The following is a 19188-nucleotide window of genomic DNA, read 5'->3' on the forward strand; positions in this document are numbered from 1 at the left end:
AACTGGTCACAGATGCTCATCAGTCTGAGAATGGACAGCGGATCCGAGCAGAAGACAGGGACGTTGTCCATGTACAGGGAGGTTTTAACCTGAGGTCTGGAGTCACATGTAGGCCAGGCCAGGTCAGGACAGCAGATTTCCTTCCCTAAAGGACATTAGTGAACCAGATGGGTTTTTACAACAATCGACAATGGTTTCATGGTCATCACTACCTGGACTGCCATGGTAGGATTCAAACCCATGTCCCCAGAGCATTAGCCTGGACTCTGCATCACTAGTCCAGTGACATTACCACTACACCACCTCTCTCCCTCTGTTCAAGACAGAGATCGATAGATGTTTGGATACTAAGGAGATTAAGGGATAGTGTGAAAAAGTGGTGTTGAGGTAGACGATCAGCCCTGATCATATTGAATGGTGCTCCTATTTCTTATGCTCTTATGCTTTTATGGCTCTATCTTCAGAGATCCTTCCACTAGGTTAAAGGTTTCGAGTCCTGACCTCCTGACCTGTCCTGCAGGTCTGCATGTTCAAATGGGCAAGATGCTGTGGCAGGAACAGGGTGTCTGAAACTCATCTCCATGGGCCATACCCTATAGTTAGCACACCCCATTAGGCTTTAATGGAACAACAAGGTGATTCATTTTGAGATCAAAGGATGCAGTTCGTGAGAGGAACATTTCAGTAACCGTTGAGCTTACAGACTCAGAATGGGTTGAAACACTGAGCCTACGATGAGAAATTCACTATGTTGACATTACCTTCTCAGGTACCACAGGGCCCCAAGGTCCCCCGGGTGAGCCAGGACACACTGGCATCCCTGGTTATACCGGACTGAGCGGTGAGAAAGGTGACAAGGGCAGCCCAGGCGTACCAGGATTTGGAGTTCCGGGTGATCCAGGTCCGAAGGTGAGTTTAGACCTTAAAGAATTGTCCAAATATCCCACTGGAAGTGTTGGGACTTCCAGCTGGATGAGTGAATAAATACCCTGCTTGACGTGCCAGTGAGCCTCACGGAGCAGGAAGATCCCACACTTGCTCAATGATCTCAATCAGTTGACTCAGATTTGTTTCAATGTCCCTGTGATAAAGAGAGAATGACCCCACCCACGGTTCCTGTTCCTGGTCATGATCCAGCTCAACATGCTCAAGTAAACTGCTTCCTCCGTAATGCCCCCCTGAGCCAAATAGCCGCTGACACTCACCCATGAAGAATGGCTATTTGGGTGAGGTGCTATAGAGCTGCAGCATTCTAACTGCCAGTGGGCAAGACTCCACACCTGGAGGACCATTTTGTAAACTCGGCTTCAGTGCAGCATTTAGCATCAGTATGTTAGAGATGCAGGGGAGGGAGTCGGTGCTGAAATTGGACTCGGCTGGTGGACACAAAACAGACAATATCAAATCATCTGCCCGTGATATCCCCATATTTGGTCCCGTTAGCTTGAGTAGACCTGAATATCAGGCGTGTGAAATAAAGGTGGCAAAATACCGGTTATGTTGTGTCCTCACCAAGTCCAATTTTACTCCTTTGATGAATTAAAGAGTTGACCATTCCCTTCAACTCCATGCACCGAGACCCCCACTGCCACCCTCCCGCACCTCCCCCCCCACCTCCCGCACCTCCCCCCCCACCTCCCGCACCTCTCCCCTACCCCTCCCGCACCTCCCCCCTCACCTCCCCACCCCCCCGCCATCAAATTACAGTGTTTCTCATTTCTCCTGGTGCTTGCTTGCTGTCCAGTGCCAATAAACTGGGGTCAATGTCCCTTCACCTGGGGTTAACAGCCTCACTGCCTCAATAATGACATCACAGTGGGTGCTGCCATTTTTAAAGGGGCCTCCCTCTGGCTCTACAAAGCACCCACCTAATTCAGACTCCTTTCCATGGTGATAGAGCCGACAAGGCTCGGCAAAGGTAAATGTCGAATTATACTTATACAAGGCCCCAAAGGAGCAGGAGTGCACCCACACAAGCATCCTGGGCTGCTGCCACACAGAGGCCCCACCTTCCGCAATTGTGACTCTCCGTGACCTCTGGTTCCGGGAATCTAGGGTGATGGGGTGCTGACCAGAGCATTCCCTGATCAGTCTCCCAAAAGTCAAAGTCAAGGGTCATAGAATCATTGAATCAGACAGCACAGAAAGAAACCATTCGGCCCATCCTGCCTGTGCTGGCTCTTTGAAAGAGCTATGCAATTAGTCTCACACTCCCCTCCTCTTTCCCCATAGCCCTGCAAAATTTTCTTTCTCAAGAATTTATCCAATTCCTTTTTGAAAGTTACTATTGAATCTGCTTCCACTGCCCTTTCAGGCAGCGCGTTCCAGATCACAAAAACTAACCCTGTAAAAAAATTCTCCTCATTTCCCCCTCTGGTTCTTTCGCCAATTATCTTAAATCGGTGTCCTCTGGTTACTGACCCTCCTGCCAGTGGAAACAGTTTCTCCTTATTTGCTCCATGAAAACTCTTCAACATTTTAAACACATTTATTAAATCTCCCCTTAACCTTCTCTGCTCTGAGGAGAACAATCCCAGCTTCTCCAGTCTCTCCACATTAACTGAAGTCTCTCATCTGTGTGCCAATGATTGCAATGACTCGATCGGAAAGTTTAGTAAATTGATGTTCCTTACACGATGCAATGGATTGGGGATACCTTGCGATGCGTGTTTGTACTGATTAGATTCTGTTGTGTGTTGATGATTTAGGGAGATCCAGGTCTGACCGGCTTTCCAGGTGACCCTGGACGAACAGGTGAGCCAGGTTTGCCAGGCATCTCAGGTTCGCTGGGGCCGAAAGGACTGAAAGGGAGCACAGGTGTGCCAGGAATTCCAGGTAAGGTCACGAGAGCATCCATGAACCTGAAGCAAATTGATTTGATTCTCTGAATGAAGAGGGGTACTGAATACATTTTTATGATCATTCTCCAGGTAACCCAGGACTTCCAGGAAATAAAGGAAACATCGGACTCCTGGGTGAACCAGGTTTCTCAGGACTCCCAGGACAACCAGGTGCTGATAAGTAGTAATAGAAACTATTCCCCCAAAAATATTGCTTCAATCTTTTTTTTAATGTTGAATTACATTTAACATGATCACAGGTTATTCTGCCCATCCAGTCCAGGTTGGTGTTTCTCCTGCAGACGAGCAGTATTTAATCACATATAACCACCCTGTTCCCATTTCCATTTTTAATTTTTTTTATCAGATGTGGGCGTCGCTGGCAAGGCCAGCATTTGTTGCCCATCACTAATTATCCTTAAGAGGGTGATGGTGAGCCATGTTCTTCAACTGCTGCAGTCCTTGGGGTGCTGCTAGGAAAGGAGTTCCAGGATTTTGACCCAGTGACAGTGAAGGAACGACGATATAGTTCCAAGTCAGGATGGTGTGTGACTTGGTGTTCCATACATCTGCTGCCCTTGTTCTTCTAGGTGGTAGAGGTTGTGGGTTTGGAAGGTGCTATCGAAGGAGCCTTGGTGAGTTGCTGCAGTGCATCTTGTAGTTGGTACATACTGCTGCCACTGTGCGTCGGTGCAGGAAGCAGTGAATTTTTAAGGTGGTGGATGGGATGCCAATCAAGCGAGTTGCTTTGGCCTGGATGGTGTCGAGCTTCTTGAGTGTTGTTAGAAATGCACTCATCCAGGCAAGTGGAGAGTATTCCATCACACTCCTGACTTGTGCCTTGTAGATGGTGGACAGGCTTTGGGGAGTCAGGAGGTGGGTTACTCGCAGCAGAATTCCCAGCCTCTGACCTGCTCTTGTAGCCACAGCATTTATGTGGCTGGTCTAGTTAAATTTCTGGTCGATGATATTTATATGGCTTGGCTCTTTATCCCTCTTTCCCTCAACCACATATCAAACCTATTTGTAAATTTTGACACAGTCTCTGTTTCAATCACTAATGAATCACTAATGACTTCCATTGCCTCACAGTCCTCGGTGAGAGAGATTTTCCTGCTCACTGTCCTAAACATCTCACACGTGACCTTATATCTATGTCCCTTCAGTTTAGACCCCCCCTCCAGCCTCTGGAAACAGTCTTTTTCTATCTGCCCTGCCCCAAATTTTTAATACTTCATTCCTACCAGCCTTGCTCCAGTTCAGAGGCTGCCTGATCTTCCAGCAGATTGTGTTCTGTTTCAGCTGAAGCTCAACAGCCCACTGAAAATGAGAACTCAAAATGTACCCAGCTTCCCAGTGAGACTACCAACTGTCTGGATTCCATTCTGGGGAGCCCCTTCTGCCCCGCCTCCCCATCCCAGCCAAAACTTAAGCTTCTCTCCTCTCCCACTGCTGATCCAGCATCACACACATCCCAAGAGCAAATCAGAAATACTTTAGGGATTGTCTGTAAAGAGATGAATTAAAACACAAACATGGATGATGTTAGAAAAAACATTAAGGGTTAATTCACCAATCCTTTGCACAAGCTATAGAGCCAGTATTGTTGTTGGTCTGTCTCTGACTCATAGTCTCTCTGAGTGTGACTTCCCCACTGGTGGTGTGCAATCAGTGCATTCGCTCTTTAATGAACCATTCAAACTCCAAACCCCTCCTACTCTGCTCTGTGGGTCACTTCTGATCAAATCTGGAACTCTGTCCCTCAAAATGCTGTTGATGTGAGGAATCAGTTGAACTTTACAAGAGATTTTTGTTGGGTAAGGCCATCAAGGGACCTGGTGAAAAGAAGGGCAAATGGAATTGAGGTACAGATCACCCATTATCTCACTGAGTGTCAGAACAGGCTCAAGGGAGTGAATGGCCTCCTCCGGCTGCTAGGTTCTTCAAATACTTTTGCAAAGTAATCTTCCTGAAAGGAAACAGACTGAAAAAGAAGATGGATATAAAAGCAAAATAATGCAGATGCTGGAAATCTGAAATAAAAACAAGAAATGCTGGAAATACTCAGCAGGTCTGGCAGCATCTGTGGAGAGAGAAGCAGAGTTAACATTTCAGGTCAGTGACCCTTCTTCAGAACTGACAAATATTCGAAATGTAGAAGGTTTTAAGCAAGTAAAGCGGGGGTGGGGCAAGACATAACAAAGGTGAAGGTGTTGATAGGACAAGGTCACAGAGAATAGCTGACCAGAAGGTCATGGAGCAAAGGCGAATGGTATTTTAATGGTGTGGTGAAAGACAAAGTGTAAGTACAGAGAGGGTGTGAATGACTGTAAAGCACAGAGCACTCCAAGCACAAACATAAAAAAAGCATTTAAAAAAACCAAGACAGTGGGTAATCACAGTGCTTACAGTCTCTGTAAGGTTGTTCAACCTTGCCCGTCTAAGAGCGAAGTCCAAAGTACAGAAAGTCCTCATCAGGGAACTCCTCTTTGCTGACGATGCTGCTTTAACATCTCACACTGAAGAGTGCCTGCAGAGTCTCATCGACAGGTTTGCGGCTGCCTGCAATGAATTTGGCCTAACCATCAGCCTGAAGAAAACGAACATCATGGGGCAGGATGTCAGAAATGCTCCATCCATCAATATTGGCGACCACGCTCTGGAAGTGGTTCAAGAGTTCACCTGCCTAGGCTCAACTATCACCAGTAACCTGTCTCTAGATGCAGAAATCAACAAGCGCATGGGAAAGGCTTCCACTGCTATGTCCAGACTGGCCAAGAGAGTGTGGGAAAATGGTGCACTGACACGGAATACAAAAGTCCGACTGTATCAAGCCTGTGTCCTCAGTACCTTGCTCTATGGCAGCGAGGCCTGGACAATGTATGTCAGCCAAGAGCGACGTCTCAATTAATTCCATCCTCGCTGCCTCCGAAGAATACTTGGCATCAGGTGGCAGGACTGTATCTCCAACACAGAAGTCCTCGAGGCAGCCAACATCCCCAGCTTATACACACTACTGAGTCAGCGGCGCTTGAGATGGCTTGGCCATGTGAGCCGCATGGAAGATGGCAGGATCCCCAAAGACACATTGTACAGCGAGCTTGCCACTGGTATCAGACCCACCGGCCGTCCATGTCTCTGCTTTAAAGACATCTGCAAATGCGACATGAGGTCCTGTGACATTGATCACAAGTCGTGGGAGTCAGTTGCCAGCGTTCGCCAGAGCTGGCGAGCAGCCATAAAGGCGGGGCTAAAGTGTGGCGAGTCGAAGAGACTTAGCAGTTGGCAGGAAAAAAGACAGAGGCGCAAGGGGAGAGCCAACTGTGTAACAGCCCCGACAAACAAATTTTTCTGCAGCACCTGTGGAAGAGCCTGTCACTCTAGAATTGGCCTTTATAGCCACTCCAGGCGCTGCTCCCCACACCACTGACCACCTCCAGGTGCTTACCCATTGTCTCTCGAGACAAGGAGGCCAAAGAAGACAGTCTCTGTACTAACACTTTCAGCACACCATTAACATACCGTTCGCCTTTGTTCCATGACCTTCTGGTCAGTTATTCTCTGTGACCCTGTCCTATCTACACCTTCACCTTTGTTATCTCTTGCCCCACCCCCGCTTTCCTTGCTTAAAATCTTTTACATTTCTAATATTTATCAGTTCTGAAGGGTATCTGACCTGAAACATTAACTCTGATTCTCTCTGCACAGATGCTGCCAGACCTGCTGAGTATTTCCAGCATTTCTTGATTTTATTTACGAAGATGGATATTGTGTGCATCGTCATATGGCCCTGACATTCCTCATGAATACATCTCACAATTGGTACTGGATCATATAGACCAGTATTGTTCCAGATTTAGTCACAGACGTGTGTTGACTTGGCTGGCCTGACCCCAGCTGCAGAGGGAGTGCCACAGAATTCCTGGGCCAGAGAGGCAGGAAAGAACAAAAATCAAGGAAGATTCCCATACCCTATCACTACCCAACAATGACTTTTTTGGGATTGCATGTATCCTTATTGGATAGCCTATCAGCACTCATGACAAGGAGTCTACAACAAGAATAATCATTGGAGATCTCTGATATTCATGAGGTCTTTCCCTAACACAAGACATGAGAATTACTGAGAAAAGGTTGGAGGAGACAAATTGAAAACTACGAATTTTTAGATCTCATATACAACTTAGCTGCATTACATTTGCCCATAGAACAACAGTGGCTGCTGCTCAGGAAGTCACTGACTGGATGTAAAGCTCTTTGTGGTGTCCTAAGAAAATGATAAGCTGCTCTATAAGTAGGAGATTTTTCTTTCATTGATCTTGTTACTTTTTTTCCACCAGGTCCTCCTGGTCCTCCAGGTACCCTGGGAGCCACTGGAGAGAAAGGTTCAAGAGGTTTTGATGGAATCCCAGGAGCGATTGGTGAAAAGGGCAATCAAGGTATGCGTATCTAGTGCGTACAGATAAACATTTGATATTATGATTCTTAGGGTCCTTCTAAAATTCGTAATATAAGGTAACAATTTGAACGACCAGTCACAAAGGTTTTGAGGGTAGGTCTGCCAGATGGAAACCAGAGAACAGCAGCAATTGTGGCCCAATTTCTCCATGCTGGGCTCGGTGCCTGAATGCCCAGTGAATCACCTCTATATTAGAAACACCAGGTTAAGTGTGGAAACATTGCAGATGATTCTAATTTGTACTCTTGCATCTAATGTCCAATCTGTGCTTTTTGCAAATTGTCTAGGCATCCCAGGAAGAGGTATCCCTGGAACTCCCGGACTTCTAGGAGCAAAAGGTAAGGTCAGCCTTTCCTAAAGAAATGTCTGTCTTTGCCTCTCTACCTCTCTCTCCTCCTTTAAGATGCTCCTTAAAAACTGCCATTGTCAATTGAAACATAATTCTCCCTCTGCCTTCTCTGTTGACATGTAAAGGTTTAATTCCCTCTGCTACTTTCAGCATACTGGTTAACACAGTCACTACCCAGAATATCTTAGCCTAATGTTTAAATCAGATAATGACTGATTAGACACAAAGAATAGTGGCAGCAGTGTGTACCATCTGCAAGATGCACTGCAGCAACTCACCAAGTCTCCTTCGACAGCACCTTCCAAACCCGCGACCTCTACCACCTAGAAGGACAAGGGCAGCAGGCACATGGGAACACCATCACCTGCAAGTTCCCCTCCAAGTCACACACCATCCTGACTTGGAACTATATCACCGTTCCTTCACTGTTGCTGGGTCAAAATCCTGGAACTCCCTTCCTAACAGCACTGTGGGTGTACCTACCCCACATGGACTGCAGTGGTTCAAGAAGGCAGCTCACCGCCACCTTCTCAAGGGCAATTAGGGATAGGCAGTAAATACTGGCCGAGTCAGCGATGCCCACATCCGATGAATGAATTAAAAAAACAAACACAAAAGGGAGTACCCAGGGTGGCTGTTGACATCACTGTGTCAGCTAATGAGTTGGAAGCATTGAGTCATAGAGAGATACAGCACTGAAACAGGCCCTTCGACCCACCAAGTCTGTGCCAACCATCAACCACCCATTTATACTAATCCTACATTAATCCCATATTCCCTACCACATCCCCACCTTCCTTCAATTCTCCTACCACCTACCTACACTAGGGGCAATTTACAATGGCCAATTTACCTATCAACCTGCAAGTCTTTGGCTGTGGGAGGAAACCAGAGCACCTGGCGAAAACCCACACGGTCACAGGGAGAACTTGCAAACTCCACATAGGCAGTACCCAGAACTGAACCTGGGTTGCTGGAGCTGTGAGTCTGTGGTGCTAACCACTGCGCCACTGAGCAGGACCTTTTTTTAAAATTCATTCCTGGGATGTGGACATTTATTGTCCATCCCAAATTTCCCTTGAGAAGGTGGTGGTGAGCTGCCTTCTTGAACCGCTGCAGTCCATGTGAGGTAGGTACACCCACAGTGCTGTTAGGAAGGAAGTTCCAGGATTGTGACCCAGTGACAGTGAAGGAACGGCGATATAGTTTCAAGTCAGGATGGTGTGTGGACTTACGGAAGGACATGTGGTAAACAGTCTATCTTACAGCAAACAAAGTCTATCCACTCAGCAATCAGGGGCTGTTTCGACAGTTTGCTACAGCAAACAGTCTATAAATTCTATTTAAAAAGAGCCTCTACAAACTACAGCAAACAGAACAATTTCTCCAGCAAAATGCAGTGAGTGGAGGATAGTTACATAATATAGAAAATGTGTCTAAGATCAATCCCAGTCACTTTAGCAGTGTGGGCTCCAGGTGTGATTGATCGGGGAATTACCCATTCTGGCTGGGGCTAATGGTGTCACTATATGCAGACGCAATTACCCCCTTACCCAAAGCCAGATTGTCGCTGCCCTTGGGGCAGAACATGACTCAGGTTGTTTCTATCCATGATAACCTGTGGAGTTGGCAGCTACATAATCTACATAGGATTGACAATGTGTTCTTTCAACAGGTCTGAAAGGTGACCCTGGTTTACCAGGATACCCAGGGTCACCTGGAGTTCCAGGTATTAAAGGAGACCAAGGGTTCCCAGGCGCCAAAGGCTACCAGGGCGTTCAAGGCCCCCCGGGCCCACCAAATGTAGCTCTGGAGGGGCCGAAAGGTGAAAAAGGAAATGTGGGCGAACTAGGCCGTCCAGGTAAGACGCCTGGACTGAAGATCGCTGTGGTGATGAATTGCTAGTCATGCTAACTTCCAGCTCCTCATAGAACATTACGGCACAGAAGGAGGCCATTCGACCCATTGTGCCTGTGCTGGCTCTTTGCAAGAGTTATCCAATTTGTTCCACTTCACTGCTCTTTCCCCATAGCCCTGGAATTATCTTCCTTTTTACATATTTATCCAATTCCTTTAAGAAAGTTACTGTTGAAATTTCTTCTGCCACCTTTTCATCAGTGACTTCCAGGGCACAACAACTCATTGTGTAAACAAGATCTCTGCACCTCCCCTCTCGATCCTCTGTCGATGATCTTAAATCTGTGTCCCTCTGGTTACCGATCCTCCGATCACTGGGAGCAATTTATCCTCGCGGTGAAGAGGTTCAGTCATATAACTGGAATGAATTATAACCATATCTATGTCTGTCGTCAGCTTGTTCAGATTGCTGTAAAAGATCCCCTAACAATGTTTGAAGAAGAGTAGTGGAGTTCTGCCTGGTCCTGGCCAATGTTCATCCAACACCATCAAAACATTAATTGGTCATTTTTCTCATTGCTGTCCATGGGATCTTCCTGTGATCAAATTGGCTGCGAGATTTCCTTTAAAAAATTTGCATTTCTGTTGCGTCTTTCATAACCACAGAATGTCCCAAAGTGCTTTGCAGCCAATGAAGTACTTGTGAAGTGTAATCACTGTTGTAATGTAGGAAATGCAGCAGCCAATTTGCACATAGCAATGGCCGATATTCGGTTTTGCAATGCTGTTTGAGGGATAAATAATGTCCAGGCCACCAGGGAGAACTCACATGCTCTTCTTTGAAATAGCGACCACGGAATCTTTTATGTCCACCTGAGAGGGCAGACGGGGCCTCGGTTTAACATCTCATCTGAAATGTGGCACCTCCGACAGTGCAGCACTCCCTCAGTATGGCACTGGAGCATCAACCTTAGATTTTTGTGCCCGGTCTTTGGAATGAGACTTGAACCCACAACCTTCTGACTCAGAGGTAAAGGAGAGTGCTATTCACAGGGCCACAGCTGACCCATGTAATTGGTCCCCTCTGAGGAAGACTTGAAGAGCGAACTAAAGAACGTGACATCATTGGATTTCACCAACATTGAAACTCAAGTCCTCCAGTTTCCCTTGGGACTCAGCCTAGCACTGACACTGGGCTTTCTGGTTACTTTCCACCCTTTCTATTGGCTGGGATGGATGTTTAAATTGGTGGTGCTGCTGCCACACCTACATCTAGAACCTTCTCTCAACTGACACAAATTTTGACACCATAGATGAGAATCTTGCAAACAATTCAAGGGTCAGAGCTTGAATATTCTTTTGCAATCTGAAAATGGTAATGGAGATTTTCAGCTGGAGAGTGACTGACGTCTGAGCACATGGAGTTTGGGGCTGCTTGGAAGGTTATTAGAAAGGATTGATGAGCATCAAAGTCATCCTGTCCACACCTTCCTTTTTACAGGGGTCCCTGGGTTGCAAGGAGAGCCTGGAGCTCCAGGACTGGATGGAACCAAAGGAGACAAGGGAGACACAGGGACAACCGGAGGCCCCGGCTTTCCAGGACCCAAGGGAGATCAAGGAATCCAAGGGTCTCCTGTAAGTTAAATTATTGTGCAGTATAATCAAAGTATTGACTGCTTTTCATTGATGCATTTAAGAGGAAGCTAGATAAACACATGATGGGAATAGAAGGACAGGGTGAGATGAAGTAGAGTGGGAGGAGACTCATGTGAAGCATAAACACCAGCATGGGCCTGTTGGGCCGAATGGCCTGTTTCTCTGCTGTACATTCTATGTAATTTTATCGATTCATTTTATCAGACAGGTAATCAGATGACCTACAAATCAAGTGCAGTGTACCCCTTGGTGAAATCCCCAATTCTGTCCCATGATGTTCTGTAACAAGAGAAAAAACCCTGAAATTATCTTCCTATCTAACTGTGAACACAATGGGGTAATGTTCACCTGCACCTGGGCTGTTAACTGGGATATTTAATCACCCACCTGGTAGAAAATCACCCCAATTAAATATAGCGAGGTAGGTTCTATAATACACTGTCAATCTGCTCGACCAATTTACTGCGTCAGTCAGTGTAGGTGACAATTGCTCTCCCGCAATGTTTTTGGTGAATGTAATTCAGGAAGCTAATTACAGGAGTGAGATGATGGGGTGATTGGCGAGCATTCGCTCTTTGTTTCATTCCAGTACGCTGGAAGGTAATGGGGAGAGTCTAGGATGACAGGGCATAACCTTAAAATTAGAGCCGGGTCATTCAGCAGAAAAGTTGAGAAACACTTCTCCACACAAAAGATGATAGAAGTGTGGAACCCTCTACCACAAAAAGCAGTAGGTGCTGGGGCTTAATTAATCATTTTGAACCTGAGATCAATAGATTTGTGCAACCAAGGGTATTAAGGGATAGGGAACCAAGGAGGGTGAATGAAGTTAGGATATAGATTAACTATGATGTTGTTGAATGGCCTCCTCCTCTTCTAATGTTCCTCGGTGCTGATGGGTCAGTTTGCTGAGTGATGCGGCTTTAATATGTTTATGCCTCAAATGTTGTCCTCAAACTAATTTTGAAGGAGAAGTCATTCCAGTTGTGATGTCAGCCCTGACTACAAAATATGAACAATCCCTGACATAGAGAACATGATCAAGTGTGGGAACAACATCACCTGCTCAATTAGGGATATGAACAATTGGAAGTTATGATACACGATGCATATAAAGAATCTGTAGGAACAGAGATTAAAACATTTGTGTGTTCAATGGTAACTGTCTCCCCGAAAGTATAGAAACTGTGTTCAGTTCTGGGCACATCAGGAAGGATATATAAGCCTTGGAGAGGGTGCAGTGCAGATTCACCAGAGTGATACCGGGGTTAAAAGGGTAAAATGAAGAGGGCAGATTGCACTGACTAGGCTTGTATTCCCTCACGTGTAGAAGATTAAGGGGTGATCGAATTGAGGTGTTTAAGATGATTAGAGGAGTTTTGATAGGGTCAATAGAGAGAAACTATTTCCTCTGGTGGGGGGAGTCCAGAACAAGGGGGCAGAACCTTAAAATTAGAGCCAGGCCGTTCAGGGGTGATGTCAGGAAGCACTTCTTCACACAAAGGGGAGTGGAAATCTGGAACTCTCTCCCCCAAAAAGACTGTGGATGCTGAGGGTCAATTGATAATTTCAAAACTGAGATTGATAAATTTTTGTTGGGTAAGGGGGTTAAGGATTACAAAACCAAGGCGGGGAAATGGAGTTAAGGTACATATCAACCACGATCTAATTTGTTGGTGGAGTAGGTTCCAGGAGCTGAATGTTCCCAGAGTTTCTACAATATAAGGTGTTAACTCTGAACAGTTTGACAAAGATGGTGGCTGATAATTTGAAGCTATAAGGCAGGTGGTGATTAATTTTGTCCAGAATGATAAACATGGATTGTTTTCCCCACAGGGCAATGCTGGTTACCCAGGTGTTCCGGGACTGAAGGGTGAACCAGGACCTCCTGGAGTTCCAGGCTTTGTTGGTTCGTTAATAAACTAATTCAACTAATAAAGCACCAGTCCAGTGCTGTTAAAGTACATATGTTACAATCAATAAAGTTGCTTTATATGAGTGAGCAGACCAACATGTTTAAACACAAATCTTTGACATTGCTACTCTGCATGGTATTCTTATAATGCATGGGATGAGAAGGAATGTAAAACTAGAATGACCTGCATTTCTATAGCACCTTTCATAATGTCAGGGCATCCCAAAGTGCTCTATAAGAGCGTACTAACTGTTGTACTGTAGGAAACATGTCAGCCAATTTGTGCACAGCAAGATCACACAAACAGCATTGTGATAATGATCAGACCATCTGTTTTTTCAGTGATGTTGATTGAGAGATAATATTGGCCAGGAGACCGGGGAGAACTCTTCTGCTCACCTTTTAAATAGTGCCAGGGGATCATTAGCCCTCTGAGAGATCAGACAGTGCCTTGGTTTAACATCTCATCAGGAAGACAGTGCAGTACTCCCTCAGCACTGCCCCTCCGACAGTACAGCACTCCATCAGTACTGACCCTCCGACAGTGCAGCACTCCCTCAGTACTGACCCTCCGACAGTACAGCGCTCCCTCTGTACTGACCCTCCGACAGTGCAGCGCTCCCTCAGTACTGACCCTCCTACAGTGCAGCACTCCCTCAGTACTGACCCTCCGACAGTGCAGCACTCCATCAGTACTGACTCTCCGACAGTGCAGCACTCCCTCAGTACTGACCCTCCGACAGTACAGCGCTCCCTCTGTACTGACCCTCCGACAGTGCAGCGCTCCCTCAGTACTGACCCTCCTACAGTGCAGCACTCCCTCAGTACTGACCCTCCGACAGTGCAGCACTCCCTCAGTACTGACCCTCCGACAGTGCAGCACTCCCTCAGTACTGACCCTCCTACAGTGCAGCACTCCCTCAGTACCGCACTGAAGTTTCAGCCTATAAATTTGTGTTCAAGTCCAGGAGCGGGACCAAAACCCACAACCTTCTGACTCAGAGATGAGAGTGTTACCCACTAAGCCACAGCTGACACTATTCCTAATGCTCTCAGATCTGTGTACTTGGGTAGATTTTGTGCTCCTATTTTGGAATTGCAGGTGCCGAGAGCACATCCTGTGATTCTCTAGTCTGCCCCAGAAGCAAGGTTCTTAGGGAGTGACCCTCAGGAAGTTCTGACTGGCCACTAATACAAACAAACAACAACAAAGAACAGTACAGCACAGGAACAGGCCATTTGGCCCTCCAAGCCTCCGCCGATCTTGATGCCTGCCTAAACTAAAACCTTCTGCACTTCTGGGGACCGTATCCCTCTATTCCCATCCTATTCTTGTATTTGTCAAGATGCCTCTTAAACGTCGCTATTGTACCTGCTTCCACCACCTCCCCCGGCAACAAGTTCCAGACTTCACCACCCTCTGTGTAAAAAACTTGCCTTGCACATCCCTTCTAAACTTTGCCCCTCTCACCTTAAACCTATGTCCCCTAGTAACTGACTCTTCCACCCTAGGAAAAAGCTTCTGACTATCCACTCTGTCCATGCCGCTCATAACTTTGTAAACCTTTATCATGTCACCCCTCCGCCTCCGTCGTTCCAGTGAAAACAATCCGAGTTTATCCAACCTCTCCTCATAGCTAATGCCCTTCAGACCAGGCAACATCCTGGTAAACCTCTTCTGTACCCTCTCCAAAGCCTCCATGTCCTTCTGGTAGTGTGGCGACCAGAATTGCACGCAATATTCTAAGTGTGGCCTAACTAAAGTTCTGTACAGCTGCAGCATGACTTGCCAATTTTTATACTCTATGCCCCGACCAATGAAGGCAAGCATGCCGTATGCCTTATTAACTACCTTATCCACCTGCGTTGCCACTTTCAGTGACCTGTGGACCTGTACGCCCAGATCTCTCTGCCTGTCAATACTCCTAAGGGTTCTGCCATTTACTGTATACTTCCCACCTGCATTAGATCTTCCAAAATACATTACCTCACATTTGTCTGGATTAAACTCCATCTGCCATTTCTCCGCCCAAGTCTCCAACCGATCCATATCCTGCTGTATCCTCTGACAATCCTCATCATTATCCACACCTCCACCAACCTTTATGTCGTCCGCAAACTTACTAATCAGACCAGCTACATTTTCCTCCAAATCATTTGGAGGTTTCATCAGATGCATTCCTGACTGTCAATGGGTGAATCACAGAATTCCCTCATTGGGAATTGGACTTTGGTCAGGCGTGGATCCTGCAGCATTGCCCTCTGACCTCCATGCCAGAATTCCCAGTCTACACCACCAGTGTGTCAAACCTGTCATAACAGGAGCAGCAACAGCTGATAGGCACCCTGCCCCCATCCTCGCTAACCTCCATTTTGTATCAAACTATTGGAGCTAATGGCTTCGCTCTTTATTCGGCACGTTTTAATCTCATCACTCTGACCATTACCATGAGAGCAGAGTTTTCTCTGGAGAGCCTTGCAGGAAGATCACACAGGCTGCATACAGGGTATGTGATGTCCCAGCCTGAGATTCCTCCCCTAAACCCACCCAGCTGCTGTTTTTCATCGAAACACTACAGAGGAAACTCTGCCCCGAAATATTTTAAAGAGCATTTGAGGGATTACAGATTTTATAATTAGTTTTGTGAATACACAGGGCTAATAGTCCAGATTTTAAACTTAAACCCAAACTGGCATTGAGTATTGTTAACGAATAATGTCCTTTAAGAGTACAATTCCAAAATGAAAGTGAGGCAACTGGCACTCCATTCAGATATAGAAGTAAAAATCCCTGATCTATAATCATTTAGTATTAAAGATATTTAGGTAACTCTGTCCAAACATGCCCATGCTTTATTAAAAGCAAAATACTGCAGATGCTGGAAATCTGAAACAGAAACAAAAAGTGCTGGAAATACTCAGCAGGTCAGGCAGCATCTGTGGAGAGAGAAGCAGAGTTTAACGTTTCAGGTCAGTGACCTTTCAGGTCAGTGACCTTTCATCAGAACTGGCAAAGGTTAGAAAATAATTAGTTTTTAAGCAAGTGAAGGGAAGTGGGGGTGGGAGAGAGAACAAAAGGGAAGATGAGTGATGATCCCTTCGGAATGCTGACAGGGGAGGGGAAGATGATGCCACCACCAAACACATCGTTCCCTCCGCAACTCCCTGATCCACACCTCCATTACCTCCACCACCTCGGCCCCTTCCCATGGCACCTTCCCCTACAATCGCAGGAGGTGTAATACCTGCCCTTTTACCACCTCTCTCCTCAATATCCAAGACCCCAAACACTCCTTTCAGGTGAAGCAGTGATTTACTTGTATTTCTTTCAATTTAATATACTGTATTCGCTGCTCACAATGCAGTTGCCTTTATATTGGGGAGACCAAACGCAGATTGGGTCACCGCTTTGCAGAACACCTCCTCTCAGCCCGAAAGCATGACTCCGAGCTTCGGTTGCTTGCCATTTCAACACCCACCCCAGTTTCATGCCAACATTTCTGTCTTTAGCTTGCTCCAGTGTTCCAGTGAACATCCGTGCAAGCTCGAGGAGCAGCACCTGATCTTTTGATCAGGCACTCTCCAGCCTTGCAGACTGAACATTCAATTCAATAACTTCAGAGCATGACTGGCCCTTTTTTAATATTTTATTTTTTAACCATGTGCCTGATTTTCAGACCTGCTCATAATTCTGCTATTAACACTCTCTGTGGACTAATGCTTTGTCTTTCACCACAAGCATTAACACTCTCTTTGCCTTTGTCCCAGGACAGCTTTGTTATTTAATCTCTCCTGCCCGCTGCCCTATCACACATCTTCCCTTTTGTTCTCTCTCCCACCCCTACCCTTCACTTGCTTAAAACCTAATTCTTTTCTAACCTTTACCAGTTCTAAAGAAGGGTCACAGACCTGAAACGTTAACTCTGCTTCTCTCTCCACAGATGCTGCCAGACCTGCTGAGTATTTCCAGCACTTTTTGTTTTTGTTATGTCCATGTTTTATGTCTGGGTCTGTTCAGTCTAATTGATAGAGATTGATCGCTATGACTAGTCAACAACTTCATAATCATTGGAACATGTGACTATCAAGGTAGCAAAAGTTGGATCCTGGTTTTTCATTGTCTAGAAATTCCTCCATTCCAAATAACCCGCTCACTAATATGGGAAAACCAATGTTCCCGCTTCCTCCTCAGATTTCCTCCCGCTGACACCAGGATCTGCTTTAGTTTCCATTCTCAGTGCACTCTTCGAATGCTAGACCGATGTATAGTTTAAAAGAGGAGTGTTACACACATCTAAACATCTATCCTGTTAGCTGTCTCTCATTTTAAATCAGTAATGAGAGCTTGGATTGCGGTTGAAAATTGGAAGGAAACATTGTGGCAGGAACTAAAGACGATGGCTTTGGTCTTTGAAATGAAGAGCAGCAAGTAGCTGAGAAAGAGGAGGGGGTCAAGGATAGATCTTGGGGGATACCAGAGGTAACAGTGTGGGGGCAGGAAGAAAAGCCATTGCAGCTGATTCTCTTACTATGATTGGATAGATAAGAATGTGTAGTGAAATGCATTGTAACACACTTTATATCCATGGTATTGTTTAAATGTTAGATTTCTTTCTAAAACGTGGACAGTTTCAGATTTGAAACCCAGTGTGTGTAATGTCATTCTCACAAATGTCTTTCTAGGAATAAAAGGTAATTCGGGAGCCCCTGGATTTCCAGGCACACAGGGTGAGAGAGGGTCACCTGGACCACCAGGTAAATACTCTTGTTCCTTTTCCATTTCGCTCTCAACACCTACTGGAGAGTCGTGATATTTTATGAATTTAAATAGAGAATCTGCTTCAGACTGTCATCCGCCAGACGTTTCACACATGATGCAATACTTTGTTAACAGGTCCACTAGGTCCTGTCGGGCCACAGGGCCCTCTGCAGATCGTGAAGGGAGATCCCGGCTTACCTGGTCGGCCGGGAGAGGACGGAGCAAAGGGATATCCAGGGTTTCCAGGCATTAAAGGTGACATCGGTAAGCAAATATCCCCGACCATATAATATGGAATTCCGGAAATAATCAGTTGCAATTTTGGTGGTGGCCCTGGTGACCCACCCCACCCCCCCACGCTCCCCCCCCCCCAGTTCAGCCCCAGGTCACAGTTCACAAGCTGCTTCATGAACTGCACATGGCTTACCATGAGCACCTGGATATTTGCTGTGTGCTCCCAATAGATGAGATTCCCTTCCGGGAGCAAAGTCCTTTGCATTGTACCATTAACAACAAATGTTCAGATTCCTCCCAGGCCTTGCCCCTCCCCTGTCTGTGTAACTTCCTCGAGTTAAAAGCTATCTGAGCACTCTGGCCTCCTGTGCATCCCCACAGTGAAGGATAACTGCAGATTAATGGGAATGTTAATTGCCATCTTAATCTATTACTCACACAGGTTCGACAGGCCCAGTTGGGGCTCCTGGTGATCAGGGGGCTCCTGGATTTGATGGGAGACCTGGACTGAAAGGAGAAGTTGGCCCGTCTGGTCCAGCAGGTCAGCATTGCTTTAGAAGTTAGTGTACAGATGGCAGCTGCTTGACCCATGGGAATATTGGTTTCTGTGGTGTCGTCAATGAGTGATACTGAATACCTTGCAATGTCCATTCAGAGTACAAGTTACGTGACTCTGGTCTCAGCTTCGATCTCATATACACTCCTGATTTTCTGGTGGTTTTAGATGAGTGACCAGAAATTCAGACCAGAGATCTGCACACATTACACTCTGTGCCCAGTTCTGCACTCTTGTCAACAAGGCATTCTGTTGGGCTTAGATATTTTCATGGTCTTAAAAAGAACTTGTTTACAGAATCTACACACAGGTCAAAAGGCTTAGCGTGGGTTGATGAAGCATGGACTAAATCCAAGGACAGTCTCTATAGATCACATTCGCTGTCTGCTCTTCTGTTAATGCCCAAGAAGAGTAGAATTGATCAGCCTTTCATCATGCTGCAAAGATGGTGCAGTCAGAAGGAGTTTTGCTTTCCTTTGGCAGCTGCGATCTAATGGAGACTGGCCTTTAAACGGGTGGGGATTCTGGGGACAAAGGCACTCAGTTCTCAGTAAACTTTATTT

The 19188-nt window shown here is 46.1% G+C and overlaps 1 protein-coding gene across 1 annotated transcript in view; it reads left to right on the plus strand.

Moving 5' to 3' along the window:
• LOC137371494 (collagen alpha-1(IV) chain-like) overlaps window positions 1-19188 on the plus strand; it is a 230441-nt gene that overhangs the window by 203611 nt on the left and 7642 nt on the right. The window contains exons 37-47 of the mRNA XM_068034182.1: window positions 770-909; window positions 2709-2835; window positions 2931-3011; window positions 7181-7279; window positions 7587-7637; window positions 9324-9509; window positions 11007-11140; window positions 12998-13070; window positions 17760-17831; window positions 17971-18099; window positions 18512-18610. Coding sequence (XP_067890283.1) covers window positions 770-909; window positions 2709-2835; window positions 2931-3011; window positions 7181-7279; window positions 7587-7637; window positions 9324-9509; window positions 11007-11140; window positions 12998-13070; window positions 17760-17831; window positions 17971-18099; window positions 18512-18610 — 1191 coding nt within the window. The remainder of the gene's footprint in view (window positions 1-769; window positions 910-2708; window positions 2836-2930; window positions 3012-7180; window positions 7280-7586; window positions 7638-9323; window positions 9510-11006; window positions 11141-12997; window positions 13071-17759; window positions 17832-17970; window positions 18100-18511; window positions 18611-19188) is intronic.

Source organism: Heterodontus francisci, chromosome 6 (assembly GCF_036365525.1).
Source record: "Heterodontus francisci isolate sHetFra1 chromosome 6, sHetFra1.hap1, whole genome shotgun sequence".
NCBI classification, from domain to species: Eukaryota; Metazoa; Chordata; class Chondrichthyes; order Heterodontiformes; family Heterodontidae; genus Heterodontus; species Heterodontus francisci.